The sequence below is a fragment of the Salvia splendens genome, chromosome 3 (assembly GCF_004379255.2).
Source record: "Salvia splendens isolate huo1 chromosome 3, SspV2, whole genome shotgun sequence".
NCBI lineage: Eukaryota > Viridiplantae > Streptophyta > Magnoliopsida > Lamiales > Lamiaceae > Salvia > Salvia splendens.
In genome coordinates, this window is record NC_056034.1 from 40140004 (window position 1) to 40157931 (window position 17928).

The 17928-nt window shown below is 34.8% G+C and overlaps 3 protein-coding genes across 5 annotated transcripts; 1 reads left to right on the plus strand and 2 right to left on the minus strand.

Annotated features, from left to right (window-relative positions):
• The first annotated feature begins 297 nt into the window (after positions 1-297).
• Positions 298-3069, plus strand: LOC121793720. Of its 3 annotated transcripts, none has more exons than XR_006049150.1 (6): positions 298-453; positions 800-961; positions 1692-1929; positions 2000-2120; positions 2194-2429; positions 2594-3069. XR_006049150.1 is itself a non-coding variant. In XM_042191764.1 (5 exons), the coding sequence occupies exons 2-4, from the start codon at positions 1694-1696 to the stop codon at positions 2197-2199; spliced, it is 363 nt and encodes a 120-aa protein (XP_042047698.1). In that variant the 5' UTR covers positions 765-961; positions 1692-1693; the 3' UTR covers positions 2200-2429; positions 2594-3068. The 3 variants fall into 3 exon arrangements, 1 of the variants encoding a protein (XP_042047698.1); XR_006049151.1 differs by lacking the exon at positions 298-453 and adding an exon at positions 653-694; XM_042191764.1 differs by lacking the exon at positions 298-453 and having other exon boundaries at positions 765-961; positions 2594-3068.
• Positions 3070-4630: 1561 nt separating this feature from the next.
• Positions 4631-8256, minus strand: LOC121797021. The gene is made up of 3 exons (XM_042195762.1): positions 7286-8256; positions 5272-6407; positions 4631-5059 (listed from the first exon to the last, which is right to left on the minus strand). Exons 2-3 carry the CDS (start codon positions 5671-5673, stop codon positions 4631-4633), a joined length of 831 nt encoding a protein of 276 aa, XP_042051696.1. The 5' UTR covers positions 5674-6407; positions 7286-8256.
• A 68-nt stretch (positions 8257-8324) lies between these two features.
• LOC121796029 (choline transporter protein 1-like) lies at positions 8325-15059 on the minus strand. Its single transcript, XM_042194725.1, has 10 exons — positions 14392-15059; positions 13480-13838; positions 13213-13358; positions 12770-12953; positions 11676-11749; positions 11353-11466; positions 10283-10639; positions 9324-9584; positions 8737-8964; positions 8325-8650 (listed from the first exon to the last, which is right to left on the minus strand). Exons 1-10 carry the CDS (start codon positions 14589-14591, stop codon positions 8465-8467), a joined length of 2109 nt encoding a protein of 702 aa, XP_042050659.1. The 5' UTR covers positions 14592-15059; the 3' UTR covers positions 8325-8464.
• Between the last annotated feature and the right edge of the window lie 2869 nt (positions 15060-17928).

Here is a 17928-nt window from a genome sequence, read left to right on the forward strand (position 1 = left end):
GTCCTCAAATCTCGATTTCACAATCGCGAAGGGATAGTTTTGTAATGGTGGAACATGAATACAGAGGGGGGGGTGCCGAGTATCTGTGGAAGTGTTTGATTGACGGAATATACGTAAAGATATATAGCTCTTCTACTTGCTTTTCGATGGCGAAAAGCAGCCACGAATCGACATCGCTTGCATCGCTAGTCCGAAGCGGCTTCTGATTAAATTGGCGCATCCAAGAAAGCGAGTCATCGCTACCATCGTCGGACCAGAAATAAACATGTAGGTTGAATCTGAGAATGTTGGGACCTTTCCATTGTGCGAGAGAGTTTGAGTGTTGTTGGGAGAGGTCGAGGCAGGGGATGGTGATGGTGGTCCATAGGTTTTTCCAACGTTTGGAGAGAAGACTTGTGGCGACGGCATCTTTTAGCTGCGTCAATGAAAGAATTTCAAGGATTAACGAGTCTGGTAACTCGCTAATTCGATCAACAACATACTTTTCTTCCATCTCAATAAATTTACAAACCATAGATGAATTTTCAGTTTAATTATGATGAGTTTAGGGTTATACCTCCAAATCTTGAAACAAATCAAATTTTGATATGGATATACTACAATACATCATCAAACGAATAATCTTTAAGATAAAGATTACTAGATGAAAAAGCGCGTGGCCTGGTCGTTTTATACTTACTGATAGCAAAAAGTGGTAACGCTTAATTATTTTGATTATTTTATTATATGTGTAGATGAATTAATTAGTGAAGTCTCGAATTATTTCTCAAAATAATTTCGAGCATATGTTTGCGAGCAGGGTTGTTTCTCGTAGTGGAACTCTTCTAAATAGTGCAGATTAGGGCAATTATTCTTTCACTCCTCTCTCTCCAGCGCCGATCTCCCTCCCTCGATATCCCCAATTCTCTCGCGCCACCGCCACCGAGATCCTCCCCGCCCTGCCGATCTCTCTATTTCTAAGGTGCAATCCCTTTCTCATTTGATTTTGCTTTTGATTTTGCTTTGACGAATTATGTTTCGATTTCGTTTAATTTTGGTGCAAATTGTGATGCATTGTTGTGCTTAATGTTTGAGTTATGCTATTAGAAACCTGATGTTGGTGTTTATGGGTTGGATGTGTAGATTAGATAAATGTGAGATTTACAGCTTCTGCTCGGGAAAGAGTAGAGGAATGTTGATTAGGTGTTCTTATTTTAGATCGATATACCTCTTGCATTTGATGCGGGAAGAAGCTTGACAAACAACTTTGTTTTATTAGACAAGTGGACATGTAAAAATGCATTTTAAGCGAGTTTTAGAGTCTTTAACTCTCCAGAAGCATCACGAAATAATAACACTAACCTAATGAAAGAGACGAGCCAGCCAGCATAAAAAATGATGAACTGATCCTGCACTTTTGGGAATTTGTTGATTTTCCTTTTGTTTTCATTATGTGGCACATCACATCAAGTTTGTGGGCATCCATTTCTACCATTTAACTGAACTGGTAGTTGATACCAGTTTTGAACTCAAGTTGTTACCAAAATACTTTGTCTATACCTAATGCTGAAGACAGTTTATGTGCCATTAATTACATTTTGTTTTGTTATATTTGGTATGAGTTGAAATTCTGTTTTGTTTTGTCATGAGTTGATGGTTGTCAAGCCTAATGGCAAATTGATGTTTATTTTTGCGCTTTGTCTACTTTGTAGAAATGTCTCAAGAAGCATCTACAGGAAGCACAACTTCACCTTCTGATGACTCTTCGCCACAGTGTGTCCTGGAGATGTTCCGCATGGTATTGTTACCTGATAATAATCATAATATAGAAGAGGAAGATACAGCAGATTCTTCTTTTGATTGGAGTGAATGGGATGAAGATGATTTTTACACTTTACCGTGTATGGAGGATGAACTTGGCCGTAAAATGATAAAGCCCAAGGGTGAAAAGTAAGTGATCGTATAATATTTTACATTTTTCATATTGTTTTTGAAGTTAATAACTATCCATTGATTGCAGGTTGGTTCCTTCCTCCGATGTATCCGACATATGTAATGATGCTTTCAAGAAGATAGTTGACCCGATAGGCCATAAAGATCTTTATGATGAATACATGAACATTTATTGGGAAGAGTTTAAGGTAATTGTGCATTTTATATTTGTACCCAATTATGGACTATTAGATTAATTAATACTTTTCTATTATTTTGTAGAAATGAGTTAATACGGAGGGTTATGATCAAGACCTTTACAAGAAAGCTTTTATTAAAAAATGTAAAGTTAAGTACCGTGACTACATCAACAAATTGAAGAAACGGGGGAAGAAGAAACCGGACTACTTCACGGATGCCTTGTGGAAGGCTTATACTGACGCTTGGAAGACGTATAACGATGCCTTGTGGAAGACTTACAATGACGCTAGCAAGACGCATGATCCAACTTGTGAGAGGTAAACCAGGGTAGGAGAAGGCCCTTGGCAGACACAGTAACACCTCTGTTTCATTTGCCTAACAACTTTGTTTCATTTTCTGAGTTGTTATTGATTATATTTTCTAGATTAATTTGTTCTATTTTTCTTGATTTTTGACTCCTTTTTAATGTTGTTTTCAACAGAATAACGGGAAGCGCTCTTATTGTTTGAAGGACGACGTTATGGCAAGGGTTGAAGAACTGCGAACTCAAGGGATTTAGAATCCAAATCATTATGCTATTTACATGGAACTTTATGGGAAGGCGAAGAAGAGAATTAAGATTTCTAGCACTGGACAGGCAAAGAGCACACACTCCTCATCTGCCACCACCTCGTCCGCATCTGTGGGCACAACCAACATCGAGCGTATCAAGATTGGTGAGCTCTACGAGCAACAAGCACGAGAAGCTCGATAGCAGGTGTCAAACGAGATGAAACTCAAGTTACAGGAGGAATTTGAAAAATTGCTGGCGGAGTATGATAAGCAAAGAGCAGCGTTGGTGTAGGAAATGAAGATTCTAATGGAACTAGGGGTGAGTCGATACGAGATATCGTATCGAAAACGTTGTATCGTATATCGTATCGAAAATATCGACATGAAAGAATTTCATATCGTTATCGTATCGAAAGTTTCGATATATCGAGTTTTGATATATCGAACTTTCGATATGGATAATATCAATATCGATATCGTATCGAATACTTGTATATCGAAAATTTTAATTTCAAATATGTTTCGATATATACGATATATTCGAATATTCGATATAAAACGATATATCGAAAATATCGATAGATATCGTATATTCGATATAAAACGATATATCGCGATATAAGGAAATTCATATCGTTATCATATCGAAAACTTACGATACGGTATCGTTTCGTATCGAAAATTACGAAATATCGAAAATCTGATAATTTTTTGATATTTTTCAATACGATACGAGCGATATATCATTTTTTCGATATTTTTCCTCAGCCCTAAATGGAACAATGCAATCAAATTACATGACAGAAATAGTCTCCAAGCATTCTGAACTCAAATGAATTGTAAAATAATTTTATTTTATTTTTTTAATAACATTTGAATTTTGTTTACTTTTTTATTTGGTACTCTCTTCTTCCTTCTATAGTAGAGACGATTCTTTTAAACACGGGATTTAAGAAAATTTGTTTTAAGTGCGTTAAGTAAGGGAGAATAAAGTAGAAATGAAAAAGATAGAGAGATTAATAGATAATAAATGTATTGTTTTTTGTAAAAAAAAATGAAATGACTCCATTTACAATAAGACAACCTAAAAAGAAATAGTATAACTTAGCTGCAAAGGGGCGGAGAGAGTACTAGTAATAATTTATAAAAGTAAAAAATTCAAATAATAGTAATTAGAAAATAATACTAATAACTATATTAAAAAAAAGTGCAACAATTCCCAGCATCGGCATGCTCGGAAACATAACACGGGCCGTGCGATAAACACCTGACATGTGTGTAGGTCACAAGACTCACAACTACATTCAATGATTCAACATAACCCACAGAGGGGGTGCTCGGATATAGCACAGAGTATTGTTTGTAAATTACGAGCAGCTAGAGCTGCTCGGATAATTCGAGTACAATGTAGTGCTCGGAAATGTTCGCATTAAATCCAAAGTACTTGAAAATAATTTCCTTGCTAGTTTTTGCCACAATTCGTCTTGATTTTCCTCTCCAATTTCTCGGTATTTTTCCTATACTTTTCTAATAATATCTTTTCTATTTTAATTCCTTACTCTAAATATTTCCATTGTAATTATTTGCATCGCATCAAAAAATATATAAACTTTAGTATTTGGAAATCTCATAAAACCAAGAAAATAATTCGACGAAAATAGTGAAATACTTAATATGTACTTTTAGTGGTGTTCGGTGTCCTAGATAAAAGAGTACCAAGATATAATTAAAGATTGAGTTGTGAGATTATTTTCGCCATACAGGATTAGCTATGACTATTTACCGCATTATTATCCATCTAAGATTAAATCTCATGAACCAAACATACTACATATTTAATTTCGGGATACAATCTTGCATATCGAACACCCCTACTATGCTATTTTAACTAATCCATTATTTTGACAACAATAATCATTATTCGACGGAAGTATCAAAAAGTTGCAACAAACTGAAGACCTCTAATCTAATCCATTATTTTGACATAGGAGTACATTTTAACAAATTGGGCTTTACTTAAACTTTTTGTTTGATTTAAAGATGCCAATTCATTGGAGGCACACCTCTTATCCCATTTCAGTATTAATTCTTTTAAAGGTGTGATTTTCATACAGATTTGACATGAAAAAAAAAAAACAAAAAACAAGTGCCACCGTGTGCGTATTAGTGCCTGTGTGCATTTCTTCGACTTTTCAGACTCAAAACTTAGCTCCATGACCATTTTCTGAATCCTCTTGATGTCTTCTGTGCATTTCTGCATCTCCTTTTCGGCTGCTTGCTTTATGTTTTCTGCTTCTATTTTCATCGCAGCCTCTTCTTCCTCGAGCTTCCTCCTCAAGGAATCAATTTTATTTTGAGCTTTTGTTTTCTCCTTCTCCTCCTGCTTCCACAAAGCCTGAAATGGTAGAAAAGTAAAAACTTGCGTACATCAATCCCAGGTTATGATTTATTAATGTGAACACAAACACAAAGACATAAGAATGTGCGTGGGGGTGCATGCGTGTGCGTAGTTTGGAAACTGAACTTATTCTAATTCCATCAGGGGCAAGATGTTTATACACTGCTAAACTAATTGATACAGAAAAAAAAAAACAATTTATGCCATACCTTGAACTGAACCTTGCGGCCTCTAGCCTTTTCTAGTCGATTGTTGAGTGCAGTTATCTGGTGTTTGAGATCCGTGAGTTGGTCTTGGATGATGGCCTTGTCTGCATCCAATGACTGCATTTTCCGTAGGGTCTCCTGCTCTCTTTCCGTAGCGGAATGCAGGTTAGTGGCCACCCTCATCGCGCGCATCTTAGCGGCTTCCATATCATTCATCAACAGATCATGCTCCTCCTCAATGCGAGCGACAGTGCAGTTAGCCACCTGAATCTGACCCGTAGCATTGGTCATGGCGTACTCCAATTCCGACAGCTGCTTTATGGTACTATCCACCAAAGCATGTTTTACCTTCTTCAATTTCTCCAACTCTGCCCGGGCCTTCCCAAGCCTCTGTGCAGCATGCATGACCTTCTCGTTAGCCCACTCAGTCCATCCTTGGAGCTCCTTCTCGATCTTGCACTTGTGGGGGACTAGTATCCGAATGGCTTCATCTTTAATATCTTCAACGATGTACTCCTGTAGAGTTTCGTCGAACCGGATTGAAGAGTAATAATCCTTAGCATCAGGAGTATCAGAAACATCGGCTCCGCCCTTCAAACCACCATCGGGAGGCCTAACCTCTCGAAGCACAAATCATCTTCAGTAGTGTATAGTCTACTAGGCTCTGCAACCTCTCAAATACAGGAAACTTCATTGCAATACTCATCTCCTTTTCTCTCTTTAGTGTAGTCAAAGCACTGTCGACAACATTGAATACAGTGTCTTTACTACCATTGAACAGGCTGCTATATAAAATGGCCGTCTCTGCAACTTCTTTAGTGTACCCACTTTCAACAATCTTCTTCAGTGCACTGCACAATGTTGCACTTAAATTTTTGGTCAATAGTTCTTCAATATGAGAGGCCACAGGATTATCCCAATCGGACCCCTGTAGTTCTTCTTTGTCCTGATCCTTCATAACTCCATTATGGAACCCAATTAATTTGTGAAATCGGATACAAAATTCCTTCTATTTCTACCCTTCTCTTTAACCAAAAGAGCTGAGACTCCGCCACTGCACAGATTCACTACCACTTCAATTTTGACTCGTGCGGCTTACTCGCACGACAACATCCGTCAGGTCCAACACCTTCAGTTTCCTGCTGTGAATGGTCAATATAATAACAGTAATAGGGGCATATGACAAATACTTATAAGAAAGTTTATTGTAAAAACAAGGTATTCTATTTAATCTAGGAAGCAAATTCCTATCTATCTTGATCAATATAGAAAATATTATGGAAAAAACCACCATTAAATCCAGGTCAGATTTAGCAATAAATGATGAATTGAACATGCCAGTAAACTGAACCTATTCAAATTTATTCTGAATTACAATAACTGGAGTTGGAAGTGTAGATTAGATAAATGCGAGATTGACAGCTTGTTGTTTGAGGTGTTTCTGCTCGGGAAAGAGTAGAGGAATGTTGATAGGTATTCTTATTTTGGATCGATATTCTTCTTGCATTTGTTGAGGGAAGATGACAACTTTGTTCAATTAGAGAAGCGGACATGTAAAATTGCATTTTAAGCGAGTTTTGGAGTCTTGACTCAACTGATCTTGCACTTCTGGGAATTTGTTGATTTTCCTTTAGTGTTCATTCTGTGGCACATCACCTCAAAGTTACTAACTATGTATTGATTGCAGGTTGCATCCTTTCTCCGATGCATCCGAGATATGTAATGATGCTTTCAAGAAGATAGTTGACCCTCCGTCTTTCTGATGAATACATGAACATTTATTGGGAAGAGTTTAAGGTAATTGTGCAGTTTATATTCTTACCCAATTATTTTAGATTAATTTATTTTTTATTACTCCATTTTGAAGAAAAAAGCTAATACAGGGAGTTATGATCAAGACCGCTACAAGAAAGCTTTTGTTAAGAAATGTAAAGGTAGATACTTTAAGTACATCAACAATTTGAAACGGAGGAAGAAGAAACCGGCCTACTTCACAAATGTCATGTGGAAGGCTTACACTGACGCCTGGAAGATGCTCGAGGCTGCTGCCGGGTGCTCGGAAAATTGTGAACAGAAGCAGGAGAAGGCCCACAGCTCACGTAGTGACGACTCTGTTTCATATGCCGGGACAACAGAAACAATGGTTAAAATTATATTTTCATACATTAATTCATTTTATTTTGGATGCTTTTTTACTCCTTTTTAATGTTGTTTTCAGTCTTAGAAGTGTGATGGGAAGCGTCCTGCATATTTCGATCTCCCTGACATGACCTGCAAGCGAGCGAAAAAAAATTCACTGGAGATATGTCCGAATTGTACGGTGATGGCCGCACAAATTCGAGTAATTTCATTTAAAATTTGATTGCTAATATAATTTTGTTTAATTTTAGTTTGAACTATGTAACACTATGCATTTGTTGGAAGGATATGGTAAGTGCTGGATTACTACAGATTCCTGGGATAGAGAACGCATCTGATATTACCTCGTCCGCATCTGTGGGCCCTGTCGACAATGACTCCCCCGCATCTGTTGGCCCCGCAGACATTGACCCTATCACATACAATGAAATGCCATCACTGTCGTGTACCGAGTTAGAAAGCGAGGCTACATAGCATTACATTACAAACTATGGGCATCTACCGTTGTGGACTTGTGGCAGTGACGCTGCCTATGGGTATCGAATGAGATCTGAGGATGCAGGCACTGAAACCTTTCATTGGTGGGGTGAAGCTAAAACACGAAGGACCATGTGAAGACGAGAATGATAAGCAAAATGACTACATAACACGAAGGATGCCGGCAGCACTACAACGACATTACTTTTCATTTTCTTATCGCTTCTTTTCGTCTCCCTTGCTCACTGTCTAATTCTATCTCGTCCCTCTTGCTCTACATTTTGTCGTGGATATATTAGACAATGGGATGTGGATTAATAGATTATGAATATGAATATGAATATTTCATGTATGAAAATTATCATTTATATGAGCCTGAGCATTTATTCAGTTCAAACTCTATTTGCAAAAACAGATCTAGTTGTACGAATAGCATGGCATTTATGTTAAGATTATATTATACTATAAAAGGAACCATAGATGGTAAAAAAGCTGGTTAGCAAAAACACAATCAGAATATTACACGAGAAAAGCAAGTGTGGTCTAATTTATAGCTAATGTGAAACATAATCCAAATTGCTCATTGCATCAGTCTCTGCATCTCATTTTCGTCGTTGAGGGTTTCAATAAGCAAGGGAGGAGCGTATTGAGCAGTTCCTTGGTGTTCATCCGAGTCCTGACAGAACGAAAGGATTATCGTATCAATAGACATCTCCACCACTCCGAAGAAGAGAGTAGCCACTATGTAACCGAACCCCCAGCAAACCTGTATAACCAACTTCATCAGTCACCTTGCTTCACTTTCTATTAATCTCTCAGAAAATGTGACAGAAAGAGAGAGAGAGTGTATACCAGTACAGGAAACAGAGGCGACGTGATCTTGTTGTGTGAAGATTTGTATTTGTGTGTGTCCAGCATGAGAAAAGCAAATAGTGCACTGGTAAGGCTTACGCAGAGCTTCCCAAGGAAGAGAATAACGTCTCCTATCACGTTCACTTTCCCAATCCGAAGAATGTTACTCATTATCAACTCTGTTGCAATCTCCGAAGATTTGACAAAACCTTTACCTGTTATAGCAATCTGGAGAAAGGAACATATGAGAGACCTGCATATTTATCTTAATCTGAACCTCAACAAAATAAAATGAAATAAACATAAGCGGACTACAAACGTCTCAGGTCTCAACACCTTAAGACGTAAGGATTTTCCACTTTGAGCTTCAATGTAGCCAAAACGTCTTCACATTTTACGCAGTTAATCAGGAGACACTAATTATAGATACACCTTATCAATAGATCAATAGTGACATTTTAGCACCAGGTAGTTGATCAAATTGGATCTCCATATTATAGAGTCTAAAAGTATGCAAAAAACAAGTGCACGTCAACTAATTCTCAGTAAATTCATAAACTTGACAAACCCAAAACTCTCCAACCTACCATAATGTAAGCATTGTGGTTCACGGATTTGATGATGCATCCAATAAGCCTCAGGCAGCCTTGTGAAGTGTGATACATCACCTTCCCAATCCAGCTTCCAGGCATGGAATTAACATGCTTAAGCTTACGACGAAGAGCTTCAAGTATAAAACGTACTGATTCAACGGAAGACACGATCAGAGAACCAAGAGCAACTGATCCTAGACTGTATCGTGCAAGCCGCTTCATTGAAGCAAAAACAGGAAGGAACGGGATCTCAGGCTGCATATAGAGAGGAAAGGACGATCCGTCATGGGAAAATCTAAACAAATATATTATACTATGAATTAACTATCAAAATTACAATTTCAGAAGTAACTAGCAGATGAGTGACTTAGAAACACGTGAAAAACAAGTACTACTATACTAAAAATTTAAATACACTTTATAAGAATGAGTATCTAGTGAAGAAAACATTTATGGCATCTAAAGTTAACAAAAAAGTCTTTTCATTCATTCATAAATGATTGTAAAAGAATTCAACTGGGTGAAACATTTAAACTAATTGATCACTGTCCATTGCAATCGTATTTGGAAAAATTACATGCAAGTAAGCAAGGATAACCCCAGGACTCACTTAGATCATACTAATAGTATCCTACAGACCAATTTTTCCTTCAATGGGAAGTTGACCATGTGATGCAACATCTTATGATGAGTAAGAAAGATGAGACAAGAAATGAAACATGTCCACTACACAATCAGCTTAAAGAAATAGCTCTAAGTGAATCCCAACTAACAATGCAATCTCTTGAAGTTGAACATAACAAAGCCTCTTGACGTACAAATAGACTTTCTAAGAGGCTATTCTTTTCAAATCACATGGAACGACTATCATACTTATGGCAATGTTAAAACTAGGAGAGTATAATTTCTGAAGGTGTTCTTTAATAATATTGAAGTTTCTTCCAGTGTCTTACCGAAGTTGCTCCTCGAGCCCAATAATATGAAGCGACTGAACCAGCAACCACAGTTGATGAGCATGCCATGAAAAATTGGGTGGCCCAATAGCAACCAAATAGGTGAAAAAGGATTGCAGCAGCAATATGAGAAGTGTAATGAATGCTATAGCCACAGCAACTATTACAGCTAAGCCTCTTTTCTTTGAGATTATAAGCACAGCAGTTAGCACCACAATCATTTTGTAGTACACTTCCGGAACTAAAAAGATGAAGGGCGGCTGACAACCAGAACATATAGAAAATAGCTAGCACGGCATACGGTATAACTGGGAAAATTATCAATGCCTGGACTTCTCCAATGACCTTAGCAGCAACCTAAATTTACAATTGAACAAGTTAGGACAATAAGATCTGATAAGCAAGTACAAAGGGCCAACAGCAGAAACATATACAACAACTTCATCATAGTTTCAGTTTCAGGGTACTCATTATTAAGAGGCAAAACAATTATACCCTTAGCTTGTATAAAAAGAATTAGCTAAACATAGCAGTGCATAAAAATTCAATTAAGCCTTGTAAGACTTAGACGGATAACATCTTCGTATATATAAATGCAGGAAATGGAGAAAGTTCACTTTTCATGGTCCATTTCTTCAAGCAAACTAAGATCCACCCTTAATAAGAAAAGAGGGTACATGTTTAAGTGATCAATTAAGACCATGAATATTTTTTCTAGTCCTGTCAATTTGTTTAGTATCTTTTGAAATCAAGTGTTCTATGATCTCATAAGAGGACTGACAAAATAATAAACAACTTAAGCCTCTTTCACATATTAAAGTAAAACTTAACATTTTAGCTCTACAATTCACATTGGCATTACAATATATTAGTCTGTTTTAGACAAGTCTCTACATGGGCCCAAGCACAATGTAGCAAGAATCTGTGGTCTAGGTTACGTATGGTGCCTTTCAGTTGACAAATAGCAGAAAATATGTTAGCAATAGGGAACTCAGAATGCTCCACTAGTAGACTAAGCATAACTTTTCAACAATAATTCCATTAATATTACAGAAGTTCACATAACTTGCCTTCAAAACAGATGTTGCCATAAGGATACGGCGGACAATAGCAATGGAGGAGAGAAAAGCGACAATCATCAAAACAGTCATGAAAAAAGCAGCTGCATGGAGATGATTCACCTCCTGAAAACATATAAACGCAAACGCATATTGATGTGTATGTAATGATTAAAATAATAGGGTCGAGCTAGGTAATGAAGAAATAGAGATTCAGAATCGGCAGGAAAGCATCTTGCTGTGAAGGTTTGAAGAGATTTTACTGAATGCAGAAACTCCAAGTTGAAAATTTGAAATCCAAACTTTACGTAAGACATCAAGAGTATAAGTCCTACCCTTGCTGACACGCGATAATATGGGTCGTGCTCACCAATGATCGGAGAGATGGCATCATTTCCAATCCATCCAGCTGAAGAGCAATAGAACAAGCACGAAGAGGAAAGTCATTACAAAACAAAAATAAATTGAACTAGTTCTTAATTTCAACAAAGAAGGAAAAACACTTGAACCAACAAATATGTTATTTCAAATTTCAACTGGTAATGGTAACTAGGTAAGCAAGAGATGCTAGTCAACACCAAGGTAGACGATAACATGAAACAGAAAACAAAATACTCAGAAAACATACAATATAAAATCCTGAAGGCTAAATGATTTTGTTGGTTTTGGCCCTATACATTATTAATGAAAGGTGCGAAAACTATACTAGATCTTTGAACAATAGTATTTCAGCACATTGCAATCTTAGTTTTTTTTTTAGTATTCTCAATTCTGTCTTAAGTAAAGGCTGGTTTGAAGGCACTTAGGGCTTTTTCCAAAAACTATAGTCAGTGTAGTAGAATTTCGGTGATAAATCCTAAATCTGGTTGAAACAAATATTGCTAGTTCTGAAATAAATTGATTGTGTTAAGCAACCAGTTACATAGAAGTTGCCCTAGTTGTATCTTATCTTTAAATGGAAATAGAGAGAAGATGACAGCTGAACTCATTTTTCTCTCAGTAGATTTCAATTGTGTGCATGCTTAGGTTCTTAGCTTATCAAATTTCATTACCTGAATAATGTTTCCTAAATCATTGATGAAGCACCTCCATCACTTACTCACTCTAATACTCTATTCGTAAGTGTATGTAGAAACTAGTAGGGGATCTTACCTATAGGACATGCTACCTTATACGCTCACTATTTACACCAATAGGAGTGAGTATATCGGCTGTTATAGTTAATACTTAATATCATATATCTATTAGTACTGAAAACTAATATAGTAACATGCAGAAGTTAATATGGCAAACTATATTTTCCTAGGTTCAGCCTTAACTAATCAAACATATGTGGCAGTTACCTGATCTAATTATTCAAATATAGGTTAGGAAAAGCTAAAACAGAAGTTTGCCTTGTCAAAGCAGTGTCAACAGATAGTATCCAAACCTTTCAAATAGTAAAACATTGTCACAGATACCATGAGGACATTGAAAACAATGACAGTGACCCACGGCATCCCAGCAACGAAATGACGGATCATTAAAAGCCATATGATTGATAGAAACAAAGGCAGCAATCCTCCGCAAACAAGAAGTACGGGCCAAGCTTTTCCGACATCAGCTACATATCTCTGTAGATGGACAGAGTAGCGATACCTTGTAAGTAGAGAATAAAACAGCAGTAGTAGTACAACCAATAGAATCCATACAAATCACAGAATGTTTAGTGCCCAACAATCTTGAAACCATCAATTGTATGTTTAGTGCCCAACAATCTTGAAACCATCAATTTTTCATATGCACTTGAAGATAGTAATAAGATTAAGTATTGCATAACTTGTTTCAAAGAGAGCATATCTTGAAGCATGAAAGTAGAAAAATTCGCCTAACCTTTAGTACTGATGACCGGGAATTAACTGATTTGTGGATAGATTTATCAATTGCGATATCCTCTATAACTTTCACTCCGCCCATCTGTTCCCAGTGAGTCAAGGATACATTTGATGCCCTAGCAATGAACTGGCAGGTCCAGTAAACTGACAACAGAACACAAAGACTTGTATTTTAAAATTAACTTTTATAAAGAAAATAAGAAAAATTATTATTTAATCAACTAGGATTGTCTTAAACAAAAGGTTAATAGTTGTAGAGTTTTACCATTGACACTAGGAAATATAACAGGATAGCAGGGACCCTGAAGCTGAAGAGAAGTGTTCCTGAGCTCAGGGGTCAAGTCCGCAAAATAATCATAGTTTCTATCAATCCAATCATCCAGTGAAATACGGATATCTCCCTCAGGATAATCACAGACCCAATTGAGGGAGTCTTCAGATGGGATAGGACAGTCCATCAAGCAAATACTCCGAGCATTGGAGAGCTGGAATTTACTGTTCTTCACACCAGTTTCATAAACCTGATTGGGATTTGACCAATATCTGAGTTCCAATTCACGCAGATCCCGATCACCATGTCTATCGCCACAAACATTCCCTTTATAGTCCAGCCCATAGTTTAGCCTGCCACAACAATATAATTATGTACCATAAGAAGGAACAGAAAGCAATGCATAAAAACGTAAGGAACCATGATGAACAAGCAAGCAGAAAAACTACAAAATGATACAGTTATTTATGTTCAAACACAAAAAATAACTTATTCTTTCTTCTTCGGGTATTTGGTTCCTTATAGCTGTAAAATCTTGACGATATTAGTCAGAAGGTGCACATACTGAAACTCTTCAAAAAAATAAGAAAAACTGTATTTCCGGGGCAATCCAAATTTTGGAAAGTTCAAGATACAATTTTTCCGAAAAAACAGCTTGTGACACAGTAAACGGGAAATGCCAAATTTCTGTCTCCACCACTATCCAGCATACCGATATTAGCATGCAAAGACTATGATATGAAGAAATACAGTAGTCATGCCATGAAAAGCCCAAATGTAGAGAAGGGCAAATATAACATCATTGAGTTAGATTGGCTAAAGAAACAGATCAGGATTGCACAAAAAGGTAACTCGTGAAGAAAATGTCAGGCAAAAGGAAGCAGTTTTTCAGTACTGGTTAATTACCTCAATGGGTTTCCTTGGTTGAAAGCGAAGCTGGAGTTAACAATCATTGCAATCCAAAAGGCAATGAAGATGACAAGAAACACCAAATCTCTGCATTTCCTGTTGTGTTTTATGATATCATTGTTTCCACTCCCCATTTCACCATTAGAATCACTAGATGATGGATACTTCCCTATCACTGGCCCCAATGGCCCTCTCATACTTCTTTACAATATATCTGCTCTTCTGCAACCAGAAAGGGAATCTCTTTTGCTACTACTGTATGGATCTATATCTCTATAAAATTGAATAATTCCCTTTCCCCCTAACAGATTCCCAATCAAACGTGAGCTCTCTATCTCTCTTTAGGTGGGAAATTGAAGAAGACTAGAAGCAGTGGAAGTTCACAGAGTGTGAAAGGAAACTTGCCGGTGGAGTTCGGAGTTCTGGCGTCGAAGATCCTTGGAAGAGAAAAGCTCCAAACAGTGAAGAAAATGTGAATTTGGTAAGAAGAGTGAACACTGATTTCCAGAAGGTGTTTGATGTTTTACTAAAATGGTAGAGAAATGAGCTCGAAAAGTAGAAGAAACGGAACAAAATTGAAACAAAAAAAGAAGTAGAAGATGAGGATGAAGAAGAATCAGTAAAGCTGAAGAGTGAAGAAGAGGCGTTGGTAGAGAATGAAATTTATTAGGGCTTTTAATATTTCTTTTATTTAATTTTATAGTAACATTATCTGTCTCTGTCGGAGGACATCCTTTATTGTTAACCCTTCTTTCCATAATATTCCATTCATTTTATAAAGGATGTGAGTTTATTATCATTTTCCTTCGTCAGAAAATGGTATACGTGCTTTAGGATTTAGACAGCTTTATATTTTTGTCACTGTTCATGTTTACTATATTTACAAAAAGAAATATTTATTCCTTTTGTAAAAAATAATCTCATTTGTTAATGACAACGGGATCCAGAAAAAGGTTATCATAGAATCGAACGAATTAACAATGAATATAATATTTGAATTATTATTTAAAAATATATTGTAGGATTCAGTATTAAATATCGAGATGGTTAATTTGAGGGGTTAGAGTTTGCTTGCTTTGATTAAATATTGCATGACTTTAGTGTATTTTGCCTAATTTTCTATCAATTGTTTTGATTAGTTTAGAGTTTTGAAGGAAAAAAGCTAAAATGATTAATACCCGTCCGTCTTTAATCGATATTCCTCTCATTCGCATTAATTGTCACACTTTAACCTGACACGGGTTATAAGAAATGTAATGGAAAGTGAATTGAAAAAGTTACTAGAATGTTGATCTTACATTTATATATATTACAATAGTTTTATATAGTATTCCACTTAATAATTTGTGAGTGAAATAAGTTAGTAGATTATGGGGTCCACTAATTATAGTAAAATTAAGTGTGACAAGCATTGACGGATAGGCCGAAAAGAAAATTAGTGACAAATAGTGGCACATGGAAGGAATACTAATGTCTTCAGTTTGAAAAGCGCTTGAGTGTGGGTATCTCGTATGTTTTATTGTAGTTATGTAAAGAAAAGTTATGTCTATTTTATAATAGTTGCTCAATTTAGTCCATAAGTGATAGGATTTTGGCTGAATTTTAGGAAAATTTAATCACTGCTTTCTTTTTCCGTATTAATACATACAAATAAATTAAGAGTGAACTACGCAAAAAGTCCATGAACTATGTGTTTTGCATGCAAATGGTACATAAACTTTAAAAATATCATGAGTAGTCCATGAACTAAGGTGTAATCACATTTATGGTACCTTTTCACTATTCATCACAATTTTACATCCAAAATGTCCTAAGGCATAGAGGTCATTTTTGGACTTTCATATTTAGGTACTGGATTTGATATTTTCTCTATCTATCTATCTATCTATAGTACTGAATATGATATTTTCTTATAGTTTGAGTACCTAAAATGATATTATTCACTTCACTGTTTCAATCACTTTATATCAGAACTTCTTTCTCTCTATTTCTCTAAAATTTTTAGAAAGTCAAAAATAAAAATAAAAATAAAAAATAGTAAATTCTTAAATATATTAATTATAAAAATTTTAATTATAAATTTAATTATTAAAATAATTTGTAGCAATTTTTAATTAACATTTTAATTGTGATTTGATTATTTTTTTAATATAAAAAATTATTATTTTTTAATTACCACTAAATTTGTTATTTTAAATTAATTCTAATTTTTAATATTTAATATTAAAAAATAATCGAATTAGAATCAAAGTTAAATTTAGCTACAAGTTATTTTGATAAATAAATTTATAATTTTAAATTTTATTCCATATTTAAGAATTTCATAGTAGTATTTTTTATTTGAATTTTTTACTTTCTAAAAGTTTTAGAGAGGGAGAGAGAAAGAAGATCCGACATATTGTGATTGAAAACAGTTTTAGAGAAGGGGAGAGAAAGAAACCCCAACATAAAGTGATTGAAAAAGTGAAGCGAATAATATCATTTTAGGTACTCAAACTATACGAAAATAGAGTGAACTACATAAATGATACCTGATCTTTCACTTTCGCATATAAATGATACATGATCTTTATTTTATATCATTTTTTGTACCAATAAATCACATTTTTGGTACCTGATGCAATTTCCATCCCAAAATACCCTATAAACAAATTCATTTTTCTATTTGTATCATAAAGGATATTTTAGGCATTAACAGAACTAGTACCAAAAGTGATATTATAATATCTTATCTCATTCTCCTAACTCTTTATACTATTATTAAACAATATTAATATTATTATTTTAATGTTATAAATTAATAATTAATTTATTTTTAATATCATTTAAATATACTTAATCATAATTATAGTTATAATTATATTTAATTATTATACTAATATTATTATAATGGTAAAAACTAGTAGTAATTAATAAATAATAATTATTATTTTATATTAAATTAATAACTAATTAATATAGTCTTAATCAAAATTTAAAATTGTGAATTCTATTCGTAATGATAAAGAGTTGAATATTTTTAGTTAGGTGTTTCAACTCTAAAATGAGTATAAATAATTTAATTAAAAATATTTAATTGATTTAATTACTTTAAATAATTAATTTAATTAGGTGTTTTGTTATTGATTTATATTATGAATGCAATTAGATGTATGTATAAAATACTAAAACGAAAGAAGAAAAAGAAGAGAAAAGAAAAAGAGGAAACATAAACTAAGGAGAAAGAAGAAAGAAGAAAGGAAGATAAAATACTAAAAAGAAAGAAGAAAATGAAGAAAAAAGAAAGAAGAATAAACTAAAAAAAGAAAAAAAGAAATAAGAAAGGAAGAAAAAAAATTCACATATTTCGTTCTATTTAATTGAAAATTCCAAAATTATCCTCCATAACAAAAAAAATCACATGTTTGGTACCTAGGGTTATTTTTGTCATGGGGTACCAAAAACGATATAAAATAAAGATCAGGTACCATTTATGTGCGAAAGTGAAAGATCATGTACTATTTATGTAGTTCACTCAATAAAATATCATGTATT